The 19,356-nt window shown below is 40.5% G+C and overlaps 2 protein-coding genes across 2 annotated transcripts; both read left to right on the top strand.

Moving 5' to 3' along the window:
* Window positions 1–1,747: 1,747 nt before the first annotated feature.
* LOC147795740 (uncharacterized) lies at window positions 1,748–9,221 on the top strand. The gene is made up of 5 exons (XM_087131464.1): window positions 1,748–2,204; window positions 7,723–7,972; window positions 8,326–8,509; window positions 8,889–9,050; window positions 9,132–9,221. The coding sequence occupies exons 2-5, from the start codon at window positions 7,737–7,739 to the stop codon at window positions 9,219–9,221; spliced, it is 672 nt and encodes a 223-aa protein (XP_086987590.1). The 5' UTR covers window positions 1,748–2,204; window positions 7,723–7,736.
* A 283-nt stretch (window positions 9,222–9,504) lies between these two features.
* Window positions 9,505–19,187, top strand: LOC147795739 (uncharacterized). Its single transcript, XM_087131304.1, has 7 exons — window positions 9,505–9,654; window positions 9,827–10,010; window positions 10,180–10,279; window positions 10,713–10,880; window positions 11,298–12,089; window positions 12,262–12,408; window positions 13,154–19,187. The coding sequence occupies exons 1-7, from the start codon at window positions 9,611–9,613 to the stop codon at window positions 16,759–16,761; spliced, it is 5,043 nt and encodes a 1,680-aa protein (XP_086987430.1). The 5' UTR covers window positions 9,505–9,610; the 3' UTR covers window positions 16,762–19,187.
* The last annotated feature ends 169 nt before the right edge of the window (window positions 19,188–19,356 follow it).

Here is a 19,356-nt window from a genome sequence, read left to right as displayed (position 1 = left end):
TTATTCAGACCACTGGCAGGTCGTTGTATTGTTCGCGCCATTTGGCTGCTCTGGAGCTGCAAGGAAGCACCAAGCACGAAAGCCACAGTTTGTGGGAACTGCAACTGTGTACGTGAATACGCTCTTGTGCTGTAATGAACAATCTGTGTTCCGTAGCAAGGACTGTATTAATTTTGGCGGAATTTCGCCTCGGAATTCGCGCTGGGCAACATTTCCCCATGCAGTGTTAGAACTTTCGTAAACCTTCAGCCAGAGTTTCAGTGCCATATTTGTACAATTCCCCAATTTCATGGTTCTCAGGACTCTTAAAAATACATTTCAAGGCCTTTTTGCGAGGTTGCACCCATACACTGTGCATTCATTTAGTTTGTGTATTTGCGCATGCGCAATATCTGTGGTGACCCATATGAGGGATTTTACTGCGACCGTATTCGCGGCGTAGTCCCCAATTTCAGTCGTATTCCCTGACGTATGTATTTATCTAAAACGTTAAATTCAAAGAACCAGGTGATTTTGAGGTTGGAATGACATCGTAGAATATAGTGTGGTTCTTTGAATTTAACGTTTTTAGATAAATACACTACGTCGGGGAATACGACTGAAATTGGGAACACCGCGAATACGGTCTATTTCCTTAAAGATACTCGTGAGTGAACTCTGATCACAGATATTCCTCCATGGTTTGATACACTTAGAATATTTCTGAGGCCCCATGCATGAACCTGATATGCCACATTTTCAAACGGAGTTAGATGCAGGAATGTGTAGGGTAATATCATATCTTTATTTGCTGAAAATCTCAATAACTAGGGTGGTCTATTTTTGAAATACAGAGGGTGGTTATTCTGACCAAATAGAAAACTGCAAGAGGTAAAACCTTTAACTACATTTTTCTCAGTTTCATGTCTGTGTGGCATATCAGGTTCATGCATGGGGCCACAGAATTGGCCAAAAAACTTCAATTCGTGACTCGGAGTCGAGGTTTGTGACTCGATACTTGGACTCAGACTCGAGGCTTGAGAATCGGGACTCCGACTCGACTACAACACTTCTGGATACAAGTACATTTCGATACGAGTTGGCTTTTACTGCATTACACTAATACGTACATGTTCAGTGACATCAAATTACACGACTGAAGGGCATAAACAAAAACTCTCTGATCTCATTCATACGGTTTCCTTCTTTCTCATTAGGGCGTTCGTAATATTCAACACCATTCACAAGTAAAGAAATGTCAGGAAAAACCAGCCAAAACTGAAAAATTGCCCTTTAAATTTTTGGCTTGACTTCCGATTTCTGACTCTGTTACGGTTGGTAAGATATAAGGGTAAGAAAGGCAAAAATATGGCAAACAATGGATTTTGGCAGTGTGCAAGTTGGCAATGGAGACTTTGAGAGTTCAAATACTAATTGGTGTGGAATTGATCGACTATTTTCAGGGTTCACATGCCTGAGTCAAGAGCCATTACTTGCTTCTTGCTGTAGTAGAATGTAGAATTGAGTACGCATGCACACCGACAAAGTGAGGGGTATAAATATACAAGACAACGTTTATTTATCCATTTCGAGCAGACAACACTGGAAAAGACTTACCTCCTCGAATAAGAAAATAAGGAGAAACGGAACGATTTTCGAACACTACAACAAAAAAATTTTACTTTTATTCGTAAGATTTGTTCAGATTCATTAGATTCCAAGTTTGTATGCAATCTATTGAGAATCTCAATATGTCTTTTTATAACCAGGAAAACTTATTTGACAGTAGGAAATTATCGAATTTGGCAACACTCGTTTTTCTTCAAGGGAAAAACATATTTTTAAAACAAATTGAGAGTATATTTTACCTCACAAGACCCAAATCATTGCTACTGAATGATAATACATTAATTTAGCATTTCGTTATTTTTTCTAATTCTCTCGAAAACGATCACACAAGGCCAACGCCTTTTGCGCGATCAAAGTCCGCGGAATCAGACACCGCCGTTTTCATGCTTTTGAAAAGCTTTGCGCTTTGTTCATAAGTTGCGTGAACATACGTGTTCAAGTCACACACAATGGAAAAGAAACCTACCTACGGTGTATGGACTTATGCACAATATACATGTATCACTGACCGAGTTGATCGCTTTTGTGGAAGGACTTTCTGTATAGCAGGAATTCCCTGGTTCATGTGGAAGGATCATCTACGTCGCGGTATTCAGGTATGTGAAAGAGTGTTATTTTCTCGACGAAGACAATCATGATTCTGATCTCAGTTAAAATGACCTGAATGACTGGCCTACCAGGGCCAGCAAACGTTGGTCCGTGCACACGTATGTTCGGTCCCCAAAGACTCTGCGTGCATTTAATTTGTGTTTTCGCACACGCACATCATGGTCGTCGGCTTGAAAACAGTGAGGCTAGCAAACAACGCATATCAGTGGTGACCCATGTAAAGGATTTGTCCTGCCATTTCCCATGAAGACCTCGTGTGCGAATAAATTGTCAAAAATCTATCAAATGGTGATATTTGATAGCGTCTGCTAAGTTATAAAAATCTCCGGAAAATAGGCCCTAATCAAAGAAGCAGAAAATGTCGATTTTACGACAAAGGATAGTTATGAAAAAAAAAGAATTTTTTTTACCCAACCTTGTGTCTAATTCTCACTATTTTGCTTGGTTTACCTCCAAATACCTTTAATGCAGCGTTAAAGACTAGTAACTATTATGAATAAAAACGTTTATTACTTCTAGGGAGAAAACGGTTTGCTTAATTCACTTCGTTTTTAATTTGGAAAAAGATTTCATTATTTTCTGTGATTTTCACCATACTCAGTGCCCAATTTTCAAACTTTTATCGAAATCCCCTTCATCATCAGTGATACTGTGAAAGATTAATGAATCACTTGTAACCATCAGTTCATTTCTTCAAGATCGAGAGATAATTGTTTAAAACGCAGTTTTTCATGTGGATTCAAATTTCAGCACCGTGTCTGACAGCGGTCGAAAATGAGATATCCGGATTTGGGGCCTGAAATACACGTACATGGCACACGCGAGTAACAATGTACATATCAGTCTCCAGAACCAGTCACAAATATAAACACTTCTAGCGAAATTGCCCGGCTCGCGTGTAAAAAAAAATATCCTGCGATGGGCGTGACTTTAAAAGGTTTTTTGAATACCCTCATTTTCGGCTCGCGCATTCCCCTGATTCCCCTGAGCCCGTCTTGATTTTGACCAGGAAAACTTACTTTGCAGAAGGAAATTATCAAATTTAGCAACACTCATTTTCTTAAAGAGAAAAACTTTTTAAAAACAACTTTGGAATATATTTTACCTCACAAGACACAAAATCAGTGCTACTGAATGATAATATATGAATTTAGCATTTCATTATGTTTGCTAATTCTCTCAAAACCGATCACACAACGCCAACGCCTTTTTTGCGATCAAAGTCCGCGAAATCAGACCCTGCCGTTTTCATGCTATTGAAAAGCACAAAGCTTTCCACTTTGTTCATGAGTGGGGTGAACATACGTGTTCAAGTCACACACAATGGACAGAAACCTATATCCACCTCTGCACAAAATACACTGTATCACTGACTCAGGTGATCGCTATGCGGAAGGACCTGCACACGTATGCTCGGTCCCCAAAGACTGTGTGTAAATTTAGTTCGTGTTTTCGCATATTATGCGCAATAGTAACGTATGGTTGTCGGCTTGAAAACTGAGGCTAGCAAACGACGCACGTCGCTGGCGACCTATGTGAAAGATTTGTCCTGCCATTTCCCTTGACATGCTTGAAGATTTAGCTCGTGTGTGAATAAATTGCCACGAATCTATCAAATGATGATTTTTGGTAGCCTCTGCAAAGAAAAACCTCCGGAAAATAATCAAAGAAACGGAATATGTCAGTTTTACGACAAAGTTCAGTTATGAAAAAATCTAACTTAAAAAAACTTTTAAAAATCCCCCTTGAAATGTTGGCTTCACTTCCAACTTCTGACTCTGTTACTTTAAAGGTACGTGAGAAAGACGGGCCAATTTTTTTTTGGCAGAAAGTGGATTTTTATCGTGTGCAATTTAGCAAAAGGGATTTTACGTGTTTAAATAATAATCGGTATGGAAATGAGGAGAGGAGCAAACAACTATATCCGAACTTTATGTTGATCGATTACTTTTGGGATCCACCTGTCCGGGTCAACAACCATTTTACTGGTTTTTGGCTGTAGTGGGATTCAGTACCCATGGGCACAAACTAAGTGAGGGGCATGAGCATATACGTGTGCACGCAGTGTGAGCAACCGGCTATCTCTTACAGCATAGTGAATGATCAGGAACAGTGTACTACTAAATCCATTCTCTGATGTCACTCTCGTACGCAGTGGAATGTCATGATACAAGTAGACATGTGCACATTACATTCTCTGTTTCTGAACGGTAATTATGTTGTCGTCAGGAGAAAGAGACCATCGTGAGTAAAGGCTGCTACCCTTTTGAAATAATCATTCGAATGGTCTCAAAATCAAAACTATAGGTCATGAGAGTTAAAGAAATGTGCAGTAGTTTGGCGGCTTTGTGTGTGGGGAAGAATTGATTTAGAGGAGGAAATTTTTGAGTGGTCTAAATGTACCCCGATTTAGGTTGCATTTAAAAAAACTCATGGCGTCACCAACCGATAAAAAGTCATACGGAGAGCCACAAAGACCTTAGTGACTTGCTGTTCTGCGAATATCCTTAGCATAGTAGCTAAATGCGTGTATCGTTTGGGAGGTGTGAATGGAATCTTTAGGGCCTGATCTCGTTGTATATTTATTTTCAATTTGTAAGGAACCGTATATGGGCCACATTATTCAAGGTGTTGAGTGGTGCGGCGAGTTAACAATTCGTCGCGGCGAGATAACAGTGTTGAAACAAAGAAGTTACTGTACATTGCAACTTACAGGAAATGGCGCTTTTATAGGTTGCAAAATGCTTATAGCCTAGACTTGAAGAGAAGTCACTAGACAGTCTTGTTTGCCCGTAAACTTCATTCGAAATCCATTAGTGTGGCTCTAGTTTAGTTTAAAATAACTGGACGTATTGGCTTGGCTATGCTTGTGACGAGGCTTGTTATCAATGCCCACGTAACGGGCAAGGGTCAAAATACATGTACATGAATTATACGTGTACATGTACATCGCAGAACAATTATTACTAAACCCAATACTGACTGTTGCAACAAGCTTAATTTTAGACGTGCCTGTGCTTTTTCTTCTGAAGTTGCACTGTTGATGACCGCTCGTTGTCTCTTCGTTGCTATTAACCCTAACAGTCCTCAGTCCTCCACCAGGTGAAGGATTGACGACTGTTAGGGATAAAGGCGCTGTCTGTCGTTTGCCATTTTGTAATATGTTCCTCAGAGGTAATCACTAAAAATCTAACGAACAGTAGGCCCTACCTCTAAGACCAAACCTGATAAAGTTATACACCAGGGACTACTACCTTTCTGAGAAAACAGTATTCTTGCATTTCGATTTCAGATCAAAGATTGTAGAGTCATGTTTTGAACCGCGCTTAAATTCAGCTCCTGGAACACGTTCTTACGATCAGTCTATTGATCGCTAACTGATGAATTATAGTAACCGTATGCACGTCGTTTTACACACGTTTCGAGTGGCAATTTTCTAAAAATGTATCTCTTACCTCGTTGAAAGTTGCTGTCTTTTTTTTCTTTTTTTTCTTTAAGTAAAAGTTTGTCAAAAAAGATAATTGCAAGAGAGAGTTTAGTTCAAGAACCATCTTTAAAACCAAATATGTTTTGAACTATACGTCAGTTACATTTACATACCTACCTGCAAATGACAGACTGTGCTTTCCAATTCCTAACGGTGCAAACTGCGCGTGTAGTTAGGAATTCTCCACGACCAACGACTTCAAACTCTATCCTTCTCACCACCGAAGGAATATCGTTACAATGCAAAACCGCGCCATGTTTTGTTCCAACACGTACGTAACATATTATAACACAACTCTTCATGATTCTTTATTTTGGTTGGCTGAAATACGGTCACGTGTGGTTCACTATTATAGGCTAGTGCAAGAATTTAGCGTCAGCGTGACTCGACAAGCGCCTAGACATTGGGTGCGTGCATCAATTCCATGTACTAGTCTCTACATTTTCTGACTGGTTATTGGGCCCTCTGGAGGTTTCTTGAATTGAAACAGTTCAAGCCCTGGATGAATTCTTTTTTGAGTATAGCAACTCAGAATTACAAAGCTTCAAAGGACACAAAAATACACCTTCAAATGCTTGCAATTTTTGTGCAAGTGCTATGATTGAAAGTTGAATGAAAACAGTTTAAACTCTGAAAGAATATTTTTCTAGTTTGAGATGTGATACAAAACACACTGGCGAAATTCAGTCACTACCCATGCCCCCAAGCGCCTGTGGGTGACCAGAAGAGGGTCCTTTTTCGCGGGGCCAAATAGGATTTTTTTCTAGTCACTCACAGGACCTCAGGGACATGGACGTGCACTAGTAACCTCATTGCCAGTGCATATGTGTATAACAACGGTTTGGATAGTGTGTCTATTTTGCAAAAATCACCTACATGAAGGGTCGTGGGGAGCAAAGGGCGCACCCTCCCAAAAAAAAGAGCAACAATATTGAGAGGAGAGCTATAATTTGCCCGTCTCATTTCCCTACCTTCTAAAACAAATAACAAACTTGGAAATGTAGCCTCCCCGCTAAGAAAGGCCTTAAAGGGGTAACTAAAATGAATAGTATTTTAGTATTTTGGTCGTCCCCCAAAAAACCTCTCCCCGCCGAAAATATGGCTCTAGATCAACCCTTGATTGAGACTAGGAATCTGTTATGATTTTTTTATTGTGCATTCCACATTCTGTAGGGTCATCTACGCGACACGGAAATGCCAGCAATCGGAATGTAGATGTTATATTATTATCGTGTTATGTGATATGCCTGCCCCGCAACAAAGTTGGACTCAAGTCAAGAACGTGCAGCAGAGAGTGTTTTCTCACTTCAAAAGTGATCAAACAATAAAAAATACATCAATAAAACCAGAACTTCGAAGTTGCAAATTAGAGAAGCAAGTTAACACAAGACCCTAAAACTAGACGAAACATAACTAAAACACAACTAAATGAGACTTTGGATCCTGTTGGATTCAGACACCTGCTATGCAATTTTTTTTCCTCCTCTACTACACTACACCAACCTCTTCGATCTTTTTTTTGGCTTTCTTACATCAATGTCCCTACACAATTAATGCTCCTGAAGCAATTGGTCATGCGGCATGATATTGCCTCCATTCAGGATTTCCTCCACTATTTCATTTGTTTATTACTTAATTCGTTTATCCTTCTAGACTTGCTATTTTTGCGAAGATGTAAACATACTTCTTTTCATCAATAAAATCATTATTCGGCCACTCTTGAGTCTGGCGGCTGAAAAAAGAGCAGCTCATTTGTAACATATGCAGGGGTACAAACTTTGTTGAAATCATCTCTCCGATTCGGTAGGATTTTGTCTTCTGAGGAAAAAGCATCGAAAGATGAAAGTTTACTTGAGTTGAAAATTTTCATTTCCCGGCGCGGCAAGAGAAGAGACGGCAGAAAGCCATGAACTAGTCCACGTCAGTTTACTATAGTTCGTACTGTCATGCAAACTTTTGTCATGCGCCATTTTCTTTTTGGTACCGATGTCACTTTTCCTTTAACTTTCTGTATGCAGACCCCAAAACGAAGATGCCTTTGAAGACCATTAAGCAGTTGGATGAAGACAACAAGGCAACGGCTGTCGTGTACGACCACTCAAATGCAAAGCTCGTCACTAAGAAGAACAAACTGAGAAGATGTAGGAAGGACGCATTTTTGTCTGCGCTTCCATATCGGAGGATATTTTCTTGCAACCGTTATGCTGAGAATAAACCGCAAACATCATCAAATACTCCTCAACAAAAATGCAAACCTGCAAATAGAAGGTAAAAAAGAAGGTGAAAAAAGTGAAAAAGTATCTTCAATCGTTTACATTCTTTTGGGAATTCGAATTTCTAAACTCTTTCAGGAAGGCCTACTGTAAGGAAAGCGCCACTGCGTACGTTTTATTGTTACCACGATAACTATAAATTTGACACGGCTCGCGAACCGCAACATATTCGTAGGAAAAACTTACTGTGCATGATTTCGCACATGCCAAAGTGATATGAACAGTGAAAGTGATTTGCTCTCATTTCAGATGACTGAGTCAGAGCGAGGCTACACTTACAAACAGACTCTCTTTCTGTTATGTCCTACTAATTTCTCAGCTATTTGTTTCTTATTTTTTGTATTACAGAGCCACCAGAAGGACAAAACAGAAACTTAGGTTTTGTGTCCAGACTCACCTTCCACTCGTACCAAAGACCCTTAGTTTTGAGCTGGATCCCGAAACACCAATTGCCTCCTTGAAAGGGTTGATTCGCAGGAAGCTCGGTGTCAGGCCTCAGCATCAACGTCTGTACGTCCGTGGAAACATTCAGGTAGATATAAGTTCATATTTTCGGTTGACAAGTAGAGCACATTTTGTCTCACAGCCTCAGAATCATCAGGTGATCGGAGTCGGTGCTGACACTGTTGCAAAATTTTGGCGGAAGGTCACATTTCTAGTTGTTGGCACAGTGTCAACTGTTCCTATATTCGGGGGGAAAACTGCATCTGGGGGGAGATCCAAAGGGAAGTGATTGCCCTGCGGCAAAGTGGGGATTTCGTCAAAGAATACCCCCCAACTTCAGGGGAAGTTCTTGGTAAGTTCCACTAACAGGTTTCATTATTATGGGAGTTAATATTCAATATTACCCAACCCAAAGAGGAGTGACGTCCTCAATATTCATTCTTTGGACTGGTTACTTTCTTTGTCAGCTCTGCGATTTGCTAACACTTCACGAGAATGGCATCGACAAAGACGAGAACATCTCACTGTCAACTGATGATGCCACTCAAGGCGGACTAAATGGTAAAGGCTTAAGTGCAGGAATGTCAGGTTTGTGTGATAGAAAATGGGTGGAGTCGAAGACTAGTCAGGTTTTTCGATCATATGTAACCTCGGTGCTGGGAAATGATATCAGTTGTTAGTTTTGCTTTCATCTGATGATGCAAAACAAGGTAAAGGAGCAGTATCAATCACCCAACCCGACTACCTACCGCTACTTACAAGTGAAGTCTGTGCAGCAAAATAGCCCGCCAGAACTGTGATGCTAAAATATTATCGTATTATGCGATGCAGTAGCACACTTAAAAGTGAGCTTTCCAGAAGCTGAGACAAGCACTTACCACCATGGAACTTACTAACGTAGCTCAAATTTTACCGGGTTAGCAAATGGGCAATAATGGACTTTAATTGTTTTAGAACTTCACGTCAAACTGACATTTCCAGATCGAATTAGTTGCTTTCGATCCAAAGCCTAGCTCATTTTAAGTGTTAGGCGAAGTAATTACCAAACGTTCTCAACAGACGTTTCTTTATGTAATCAGAACCTTCAAGAGACAAAGCAGAGGGGCCCCAGCCAGACCAACGTGAAGAAACAAAAGCGGAGGAACAGAGCAAACAAAAAGGAGAACCAACTTCCGAGGCGCAGACTCAGATGAAAGAGGCAGCCTGTAAAACTGACGGACTTCAGGCTCTACGGTAAAATATATAACAATGTTGGACTAATTAATCATCTGACTGAATTGTGAACAGATCATAATCGTGTTTTGTTTTAAAGATTGCATTAAATTCCTTATCGGAAAGCTTTGCTCCGAACACTGCTCTAATTTGAAATATATTAATGAACCAAATATGAAAATTTCGTTTTCAGGTACGTGAAGCAGAAGTTGCAGATCTTAATCCGAAATCCCCTCCCTCGTGGACCGAGGACATTTTGTTTTCAACTGGATCCGGAAACGTCCATCTCATCCTTGAAAAAATTAATACACAGCAAGATTGGTGTCCAGCTTCAACATCAATGTTTGTACATCAGGAGAAATTTTCGAAACTTCAAGGTAGAGATAGGCCTACTCTCATTCACCACATATATATTATTTTGTTTCTCAATATCGTAGAAAAATCAATGCCTTTGATTTGTTAAAGTACGAATGATGACCAAAATATCGTTGGTTGTTTAGTATTACGTTATAGATGTGAGTTCTGCTCTTTGAACCTTTTTGCCAGCTCTTCGACTTACTTACACTCAATGATTGCGGAATACAACAGGATGAGAATGTTTTACTCCGTCTGTCAACTGACGGCCTACGCGGTGGTGGACCGAAAGGTAACTATTTGTCAAATATTTTTCAAAATGAAATTACAATAAAGCTACTGAACAAACACAAATGTGTGAAGTTTAACCCTCACAAAAACAGTACACAGAGGAAAAATAACGACACGAAATGACCAGTTGAATGCTGCCATCTTTAACACCTTATTAATTGTGTCAGAACGACTAGTTCTATTTCTGAGCATGATGTTGAATTCCCTGCTTTTTTTAAACGATAATCATTGAGTTTTGCATTCTTCAGGTAATTATTTGTATGTTTTACCTTAAAGAAAACAAAGAAAGCCATTAATAGTGTAATTGCAACTGCATCAGAAAATAAACGTCTATTTTTTTTAAGTCAAACGCCAAATGGACAACTTCCTCCAGGACCTGTCCCCCAAAGTTCACGAATTCTTGATAGAATTCGCAACAATTCTTGGATTTAAAGAATCAGAAATCAAGCACATCCAATCTCTCTCCGAAGACAACGAAGAACGCTGCGACCAGATGCTACTTTCCTGGTGGGGAAAGCAGGAAAACCATGCAGAAGGACTAAAAAGGCTGAGAGGGGCATTGGTGACGATCGGGTTGAATGAGATGGCCTTGTTGGTACCAGGTGAGTCGGTTAGCAACTTGAAAACCTTAACGGGATTACATTTTTGTAATTTCAGGTGTAATGCATTCGTGTACTGTTTGCTCGTTTCAAGTGAATTTACTATCCCTCAAACACCATACCCATTGCCAAACTCTTTCAGCATGAAGGCACAATTAACGACCCAAGGTGAGGAAGGTGCACCCCTGTTTTGTCGCACGTGAACAGATCAATCCCGCAGTATGCAACCCCTTCCTCCCTCAACCGGCGTAAAACCCCTTTTAACTATCACCCCCGCTTCTGAAAATGCACCAGCCGTGACGTTTTGTTAATACAAATTTTTGTCAACAATGCAGCATGGAGTTGAATTTATGCATCGTGTCATATGGAAGATATGTCTTTGTGTTGCTGTTTTTATCCAATATATCGGCTTTTTTCCAGACACTTTCGAAGAAGAGGCAAACTCTTCAGAAGTTTCAGCAGGATCAAACAGGAATGAGAAAATGAAACAAGAACAGACAGACAGATCTGAGCAAGAGGTGCAAGAAGACGCAGGCGTAGAACAGAAAGTCAAGAAAGGGAAAGTATCGGAAGAGCAGCGATTGGCAAAAGAAAAGCCGGGTGGTCAGAACAGATCTCAGCCCCCACATGACGGAGACCAGGAAATAAAAGAACACGGGGTTGTGAAGGAAACTATTGCTGTGGCAGAGCAGAAACAGGCACAGCAGCAGGTTTGTTTCCAAGGAAACACTCATCCAAAGGAAATGCCGTCATTGGAAGAGCACATGCATTGGCCAGGGCAGACCGGACATTTAGAGGCGCCTCAACCCGAAGAAAAACAAACGCCAGTGGGAGACTCTAAGATCGCGTTAAAGAGAGGGATACCATTGCCCGAAGACCACAGAGTAAAGAGGTCTAAGCAAGAGCAAACAGGACAGACGCCGGTGGACGACGTACATGAAAGTCGAGTTGCCAAACATCCAGAAGGGACGGTGAGAGAACCGTCACCATTTGCGCAGCAGATAATGCAGATTCCAAAGTCCGTTTACGAAACTGTTCTCCCAGTGGACCAACTGGAAACGGATTCAGCATTGTCGACCCTGTACAGTCACAGATCTGCGCCAACAGTGTCCGTGGAGTCCATAAACGTCCAAGGAACGAATAATCCCGTGTTTTTGGGAAAGGTGGACCATCCGACTTTCAACTTTGTTACCGTGGCAAATAGTATTCCTGGTAACTATTTATATTACATTTAATATTTCATAATTTTCATACTTTAAAGTTTACCGCATTTCAGCTCAAAATTACCTGTCCTCTGATAAGTTTTTGAAGAAAGAACGTAAGGTTTATCTGTAAGCAAACTTTTTCGACGCGAACGATTTTTAACGCACTATTTTTGTTTCAGACATTTTAGCGATTACTGTCTCCACTGACCTCTCCTGTGTGGAATTTTGTTTCATTTCAATGGGGTTGGGAAAAAACACGTCATCGAATCCACAAGAAGCCGCCATCCAGTACCAGCCAGAGTTGAAAATACAGAAAATAACTACAGGTAGATAATGTAAGGCTAATTCTGAAGGTGAAACACATAACTTTGAAAAATTGAAGTCACAGGATTCTACAATGAAAAAATCCAAAATTTTTCACACAGAGTCTATTGGCTCTGCCATTGAAACAAGGAAAATGGCACAATGTAGCGAACTCGCAAAACTACACAAAACTCTGAGTAAACCAAGGATCATTGAGGGAAAAGTCGCAGGAAACTGAATCGATAAGGACTCAGACACCAATATTTGACTTCAACAAAAGGACACAAAAGAATTGATTGATGAAAAGTACTAAACAATGCAACACCCCTAAAGGACTTGAGGAATAAAAAACTTTGAAAGGACTAAAGCCGAAACCAACACAGCGTGTATAAGTGGTCTTTCAGGCACACTCCAACAAGAAGTCAATGACTTGAACACAAGCAGGGCGAAAGATGAACACATGTTCAGGGACATGTACACACTCCACTGCTGGTCTGCTGTGCTGAACTGCCTTTACTAGGAGGAAACTTTATAGGGGACCTTGTGAGGCAAAGTAAACAATCGGGGGGCACACTAACAAGAAAGGGGGAATATCCAACTGAGACTGAAATAAATGTTGTTTACTCACTAAGGGGAAGTACTGGTATCTTCTAAACAATAACTAACACATAAAATTACAACTGAAAATTGGCCCTGCCACACCATATTTAAAATTCTGTTCATCATCCTGCTACACTTAATACATCTTCGTGTTGTCAACTTTTACAGATGGAAGAGCAAAATCCAGAGCACAAGAGGCGGCCATTCAGTGCAGAAAGGAACTGGAAGAAAGGTACACGACAACCGGTGGCTACGTGCAGTTACTACCATGGGTCGATGATGACATGAAACACATTAAGTACATGTATACGAAATTACGTTTGAAAAGGCGTGGGGGGGTTGACATAGAGGGAGACGTTCAGAAATATGAGGATATTTTTGTCATCAAGACGACAGAGACGTCAGTCGTCAAGCGTGCCATTTTATGCGGGCTAGCCGGTGTAGGGAAGTCGACCATTATTGACAAAATTGCCTATGATTGGGCCGTTGGCTGTGAGGTGCTCAAAAAGTTTTCGCTGTTATTTGTTCTGAAGATGTCTGCTCTAAATCAGACTTCTGAACTTATAGAGGCCGTTTTTGATCAGCTTTTAACTCAAGACACGCCCGTTAACAAGCGTGATTTGAAAACATTCATTTATAGCAAAGAAACTTCCTCTGGTGTGCTCATTCTGCTTGATGGCTTCGATGAATTTCAGACAACTAATTTCGACACAACCAAATTCGGTTCCGTCCTGAAAATGCTTAATCGAAAAGTTGGTCGAGATTGGTTTGTAGTCGTTACAACACGCCCCTCTCATCTTCCTGACTTGATAAGGAAATCACTCGTTGAAAATCCTTTCACGTGTGTGGATATCTTGGGATTTGGTCAGAAAGATGTTGGCCAGTATGTGAAACGATTTTACTCCCCGAGTTTGGACAAGGCAAGGGGACTTCTTACCAAGATTAATTCCTCAAAAGTACTCTATGATTTGGCAAAAAGTCCAATGTTGTTGCTGCTGATGTGTTTATTGTGGAGGGAAGAGGCCCAACTACCCGATACCCTATCAAGACTGTACAAAGAAGCAATGGAATACATATTTCGAAGAAAAAGTCCATGTTGTTCAAAACAGAAAATATCAGAAGTTGTGACGGGTGTAGCTATTGCAATCGGCAAACCCGCTTTGGAAGGGCTGATTTTCCCTGAACAGAGACTCTCATTTCAAGAAGGAGAGTTTGAGAAGAGTGTACTCGATGAAGCAATGCAGGCAGGTATTCTCACAAGCCAACGGGTTATCAAGAGGCTTGATCCGCACAACAAAGTGCAGTTTATTCACAAAACGTTTCAAGAGTGCTGCGCTGCTGTCTACTGCCAGAGTCTAGACGGTGAAGAATTTCAGCAGATACTTGAGCAAATTGAAAATCCTCGTGCTTTTGAGTACATGTTGCGCTTCTGTTGCGGAGACAATGAGCAATGCACAAAATATGTTTTGGACACTTTGTGCGAGGAATCTCGTCGACGCCTGCACTGGGACACAGTGGATGCATTATCCTTAGACTGTTACTTTGAGAGTCAGTCGACCGATTTGTTATCAGTGGATTTCATTGAGCAACACATTGAGCCATATATGTATATAGATTATAAAAATGGCCCGCTGAACTCTTTAATGTATCTTTTGGAGAATGTGTCTAAACATGTCAGAGGAGGTGATTACCTTGGGAGGGTAACCAGATTTCGGTCTGATGAGACTAACCTGTCGAGGTTCAGCGAAGTAATTGCGTCGTGTTTGAAAGGCATGAAACAGCTGCTCGATCTTCAGTTTTCCCATTGCACTCTGAGTGCTGGCTGCGTTAACCGAATGTTAACGGCAGTTGGTACAGCAGATGTGGCGGACTTAAAAAGTCTCCATCTTTCTGGTAATTTTGGATTGGGTGGCACTGCAAACGTTTGGGCTCCACAGCTTCGATTCCTAAAAAAGCTTGAGAATCTCGATTTACGAAGTTGCGACATATGCACGCAAGATATGCCACATATTTCCTCCTCGATTGGGGAGCTGTCAAACTTGGCCAATCTTAATCTCTCTCTTAACGAGGCCCTAGGTGGTCAGGCAGAAACGTGGACGGCTAGTTTGAAGGGCATGATTTACCTCAAGAAGCTAACAATGACAGCCTGTGATATCAAATGTCGTGATGTGACATACCTAGTTGAAGCAATAAGTCGTATGGATAAATTGATGGATTGTGATTTCACAAGTAGGGTAGTGAGACTATCCGTTCTGTCTTCGGATAGGTGCATTCACGTGATGATCGCAGCGGGGTCGTTATCTGGCGAGGACATGGCAGATCTTATACAGTCGTTAGCCAACAGACGGGACTTAGTCGGCTTGCACCTTTCTTGTCTGGACGGTCCGGCGGCTTTATGGTCTCCACTCTTAACAAACCTGATGCACCTTGAGGAGTTAAGACTCAGTTCGTGCTCACTGCAAAGCACGGACATTGCACATCTCGCTGCAGCAATGAGTCAAATGCCAAGATTTAAAAAGCTAAATCTGCACGGAAATGCGACCTTAGGGGGCTCTGTAGAAAATTGGGCTCCTCAAATACAGGAACTGAAAAACCTCACAAAACTAGATTTGAGTTCATGCGATTTAAAGAAGCAAGACGTACCACACATTGTATCGATGGTTGGAGAGATGGTAAACTTAACCGACCTTAACCTTTCAGAAAACAAGGACTTGGGATGTTTTGAGAAAGTGGGGGGTATTAGTTTCAAGAGTATGTTAAGCTTAAGGAAGCTGGCAATGACAGGTTGTAGCACGGACGATAATGATGTCAAATATCTGTCTAAAGAAATTGGTTGCATGAATAATTCCATGGATTGTCATTTCGGTGGTATAAACAGCGCAGCGGAGCTTCGTGTTTTGTCGCTGGATAATGGCACGTCCATTTGCATTAGGGCTTCTTCTTTAACAGGCGCAGATCTGGCCGATATCTTACGGTCATTAAGCCATCGCAGGGATTTAGCCTGGTTGCAGCTCATGCATATTCCCAGTCTGAGTGGTTCCGCGGGTTTGTGGACTCCACTCTTACAAACAGTTACACACCTTCAGGGATTATATCTCATAGCCTGCTCACTGCAGAGCAGAGACATTGGACATCTTGCCGAACTACTGGGTCAAATACCAACATTGAAAGAGCTAAGTCTGCAAGGAAATACGACTTTAGGGGGCTCTGCAGAAACATGGGCCCCTTGTCTTGTGGAAATAGTACATGTCGTTCTCCTAGACTTTGGCAGATGTGACCTGCAACCAATCGATGTGGTACATCTTGCTGCAGCACTGAGTCAAATGCCAACTTTGAAGATACTCAGCCTGGAAGAAAACTGGTCCCTTGGGGGCCAGGCAAACATGTGGGCTCCCAGTTTGCACGATATGGTACGTCTTGAACACCTGCTATTGAGAAATTGTAACCTGCAAAACATTGACATGGAACACCTTGCTGCGGCAGTAGGTCATATGGCTAAATTGGATGAGCTCAACCTGGAAAGAAATAGACTGCTGCGAGGCTCTGCAGAGGCATGGGCGTACAGTCTAAAGCAAATGGATCACGTTCGTTTGTTGAAACTGGGTGCCTGCAGTTGGAAAACAAAAGACCTGAAATACATATCCGAGGTACGGAAAAGAGATATTGATTACGAGTCTGATGATGAGTCCTACGATGATTACTCATATGAAAGTGCTGATTTCTTTGAAGACAGTGAATCATTTTCTGACGACTCCATTTACGACTTCGATGAATAGTCTGGCACTACCCCCACACTTCGTGGAAAAAGGGTTTCACAGGCAAGGAGCTTCTGTTAGATTTCACGGATGCAAGACATTCGATCTTCATCTTTTGGGCAGATTTGTAACTACTAATGTAAGGGTTGTCGTCTCGTATTTAAGTCCGCAACAGCGTAATTTTCCGATGTTACACATTGTATCAGATACATCTAAAGGAGTTTGCATATACATTTTGTGACTAGAAAAGGTTGCAGAGTCATTTAACACAGATACAAGATATACCGTATTTGTCCGCAGGCAATTTTTTCAATACTTTTTACGACGGAAGGACTCGGGTTGCAAAGTAGGCTAAGCAAAACAGACTTCAAATCTAGACCGTTGCAATTTAGGTCGACTTAGGACTCTGGAAAATTATATTTAAAAACAGTCCACCTAATCAAAATCCAACAATATTTCACAAAGCCACATATTTTGTTTTAAAGTAATTATCCTTGCCTCTACTTAAGAAAAAATGTATTGCCTTAAGTGTCACCCATATGTTTTCGTTCTCTTGCACTGAGGTGTGATTTTAGAACTTGGAAATTTGACATTTTCACGCTTTTTTCCCTCAAAATATCAACTTGCCAGGGGTTCAGAGCGAGTCTGAATCAATACAGAAAGAAAGGTACGCTAATGTGATTCCACCATTTTTTATATTTTTCGTTGTGTAATTAATACTTAAAAACATAGAGTATCCTACCGAACTCTAGATCTAGGCCCTATTGAGTTCTCGGGTTGTTGCCAACCACGTGTGCAGATACATGTAAGAGCCCCATTGAAAGGAGGCACCTATAGTGCAAGAGCACACTTTACAACTTGTCCCATGTACAGTAGCCTGTCACAGTCTCTTTGTCACCTGCCAGCTATCCATGGTCAAAATTATTAACTTCCGCAAAGTTCCACAAATCTGTTGAAAAAAAGTTGCAAGGGCTTTAACTTGAGAAGTACACACTTTGACGTCAAGATGAAAATTGAGGTATGAAGTGTTTATGATGTCACTGGAAATAATAGATGAGTTACACTTTTGTGACAATTGTTTTTGTTTTCTTCAAGCTTTTAATATTGTCAGAGTGAAGCCTTTTTGCTTTGTATTTTAGTTAATGTTAATAAAATATATAGTGTACTATATTAACTTGCTTGCACTGTGCATGCAGTAAATCCAAATCGTTGTAATTATGCTGAAGTTGTACTAGTACTGAATATATGGCATGTGTTACTAACCTAAGTTACAAACAGATGTATAAAAAATCAACCATTTAGAAGCATAAGTTGAACTATGATTTGAATTAAAATTCAGATGAACGTGTAGCAGTTATGAACGCGTAGAAGTGATGTCATGGCAAATAATTGGCAAGTTGCACAAAGCTTCATTTCCATGCCAATTTCTTCCCCCCACGGATATAAAACACTTTTAGGGCGCATCCTTGCTTTTATCTCAATACACATGTATGTAACTAAGATTTCAAGTCAATGTTCTTGTGTGCGAAGTTGGTCTGTTTTTTATGAAACGTATACGCATTGAAAAGACCCATCCGAAGCGGTGTATTTACCTTCTTTAATATAACAGGTATGGGTAACATGTCGCCCAACATCTATGTTTGCTGAAGGTATACGTAACAGGTTTTAATAGCAAAAAAATGTACAATTTAATGCGATTGGAAGACTTGGTATACATTTGAATCAACAAAACTTTTTCACGTATGCATGTCACTCAATTTTTGCACGAGTCCGGTGTCAGGATTCGAAGTTACATTCGATAATAGTTGAGTGTAGTGTGTGAAGATATAATCTTTTTACATGGCTTACTTTTTATACGTTGTAGATTTTTATGTTATGATTGTCTGAAATCGTTTCTGTCTTGGGGTAGTTTTCGACTCAGTAGCCATATTGTGTTTTGTTTTGTTTTGTTTTGTTTTGTTTTGTTTTGTTTTGTTTTGTTTTGTTTTGTTTTGTTTTGTTTTGTTTTGTTTTGGTTTGGTTTGGTTTGGTTTGGTTCAACGGTTCAGCTGGAATCTTTGTAGCAGTAGAGTGCTTATGTGTTGATGAAGGTTCGGTATTTCAAAAAGATAAGATAATTGGGGAACAAAGCAAGCCTGTTGCCGCGCTGGAAAGGCAGACCTTGCGTATTGTTGTTCCTTATTTGGCCATGCGCTGTTGGAATATTAAAATGGTTCATCGATTGCAATCCTTTTAGGTATGGCGACTTAACTAGATTTTAAAATTGTACGTTATTCATCACCAAATCATTATCGGTGATCAGTTTAAGATTTCCAGTGAACTTCTACAATCAAGCAGTTTACTTATCCGCTCGTCAGCAAGAGAAGAGGTTGTAGATATATCGTGTACATGTATTAGTTTGTATTATATTTTCATAGAGGTATAAACTGTTGATATGTCACAGAAAATGTTATGTTGAGTTGCACTTATTTCTGTGACAGTGTTTTGTTTTCCTAAAGGTATTTAACATAGCAACAAAACCCGAGCCAAGTCTATTGTATGAAATGTGCATGCAGTGAACTCAAATCGGTGTATCATGTATATACATGTATATGCTGAAGTTGTACTGCTGAACAG

This window comes from Acanthaster planci, linkage group LG21 (genome assembly GCF_054643075.1).
Source record: "Acanthaster planci isolate LZ-2023a linkage group LG21, COTS_SCS, whole genome shotgun sequence".
Lineage (NCBI taxonomy): Eukaryota > Metazoa > Echinodermata > Asteroidea > Valvatida > Acanthasteridae > Acanthaster > Acanthaster planci.
Note: the sequence above shows the minus strand (reverse complement) of the source record. Positions and strands in the feature narration are given on the sequence as shown.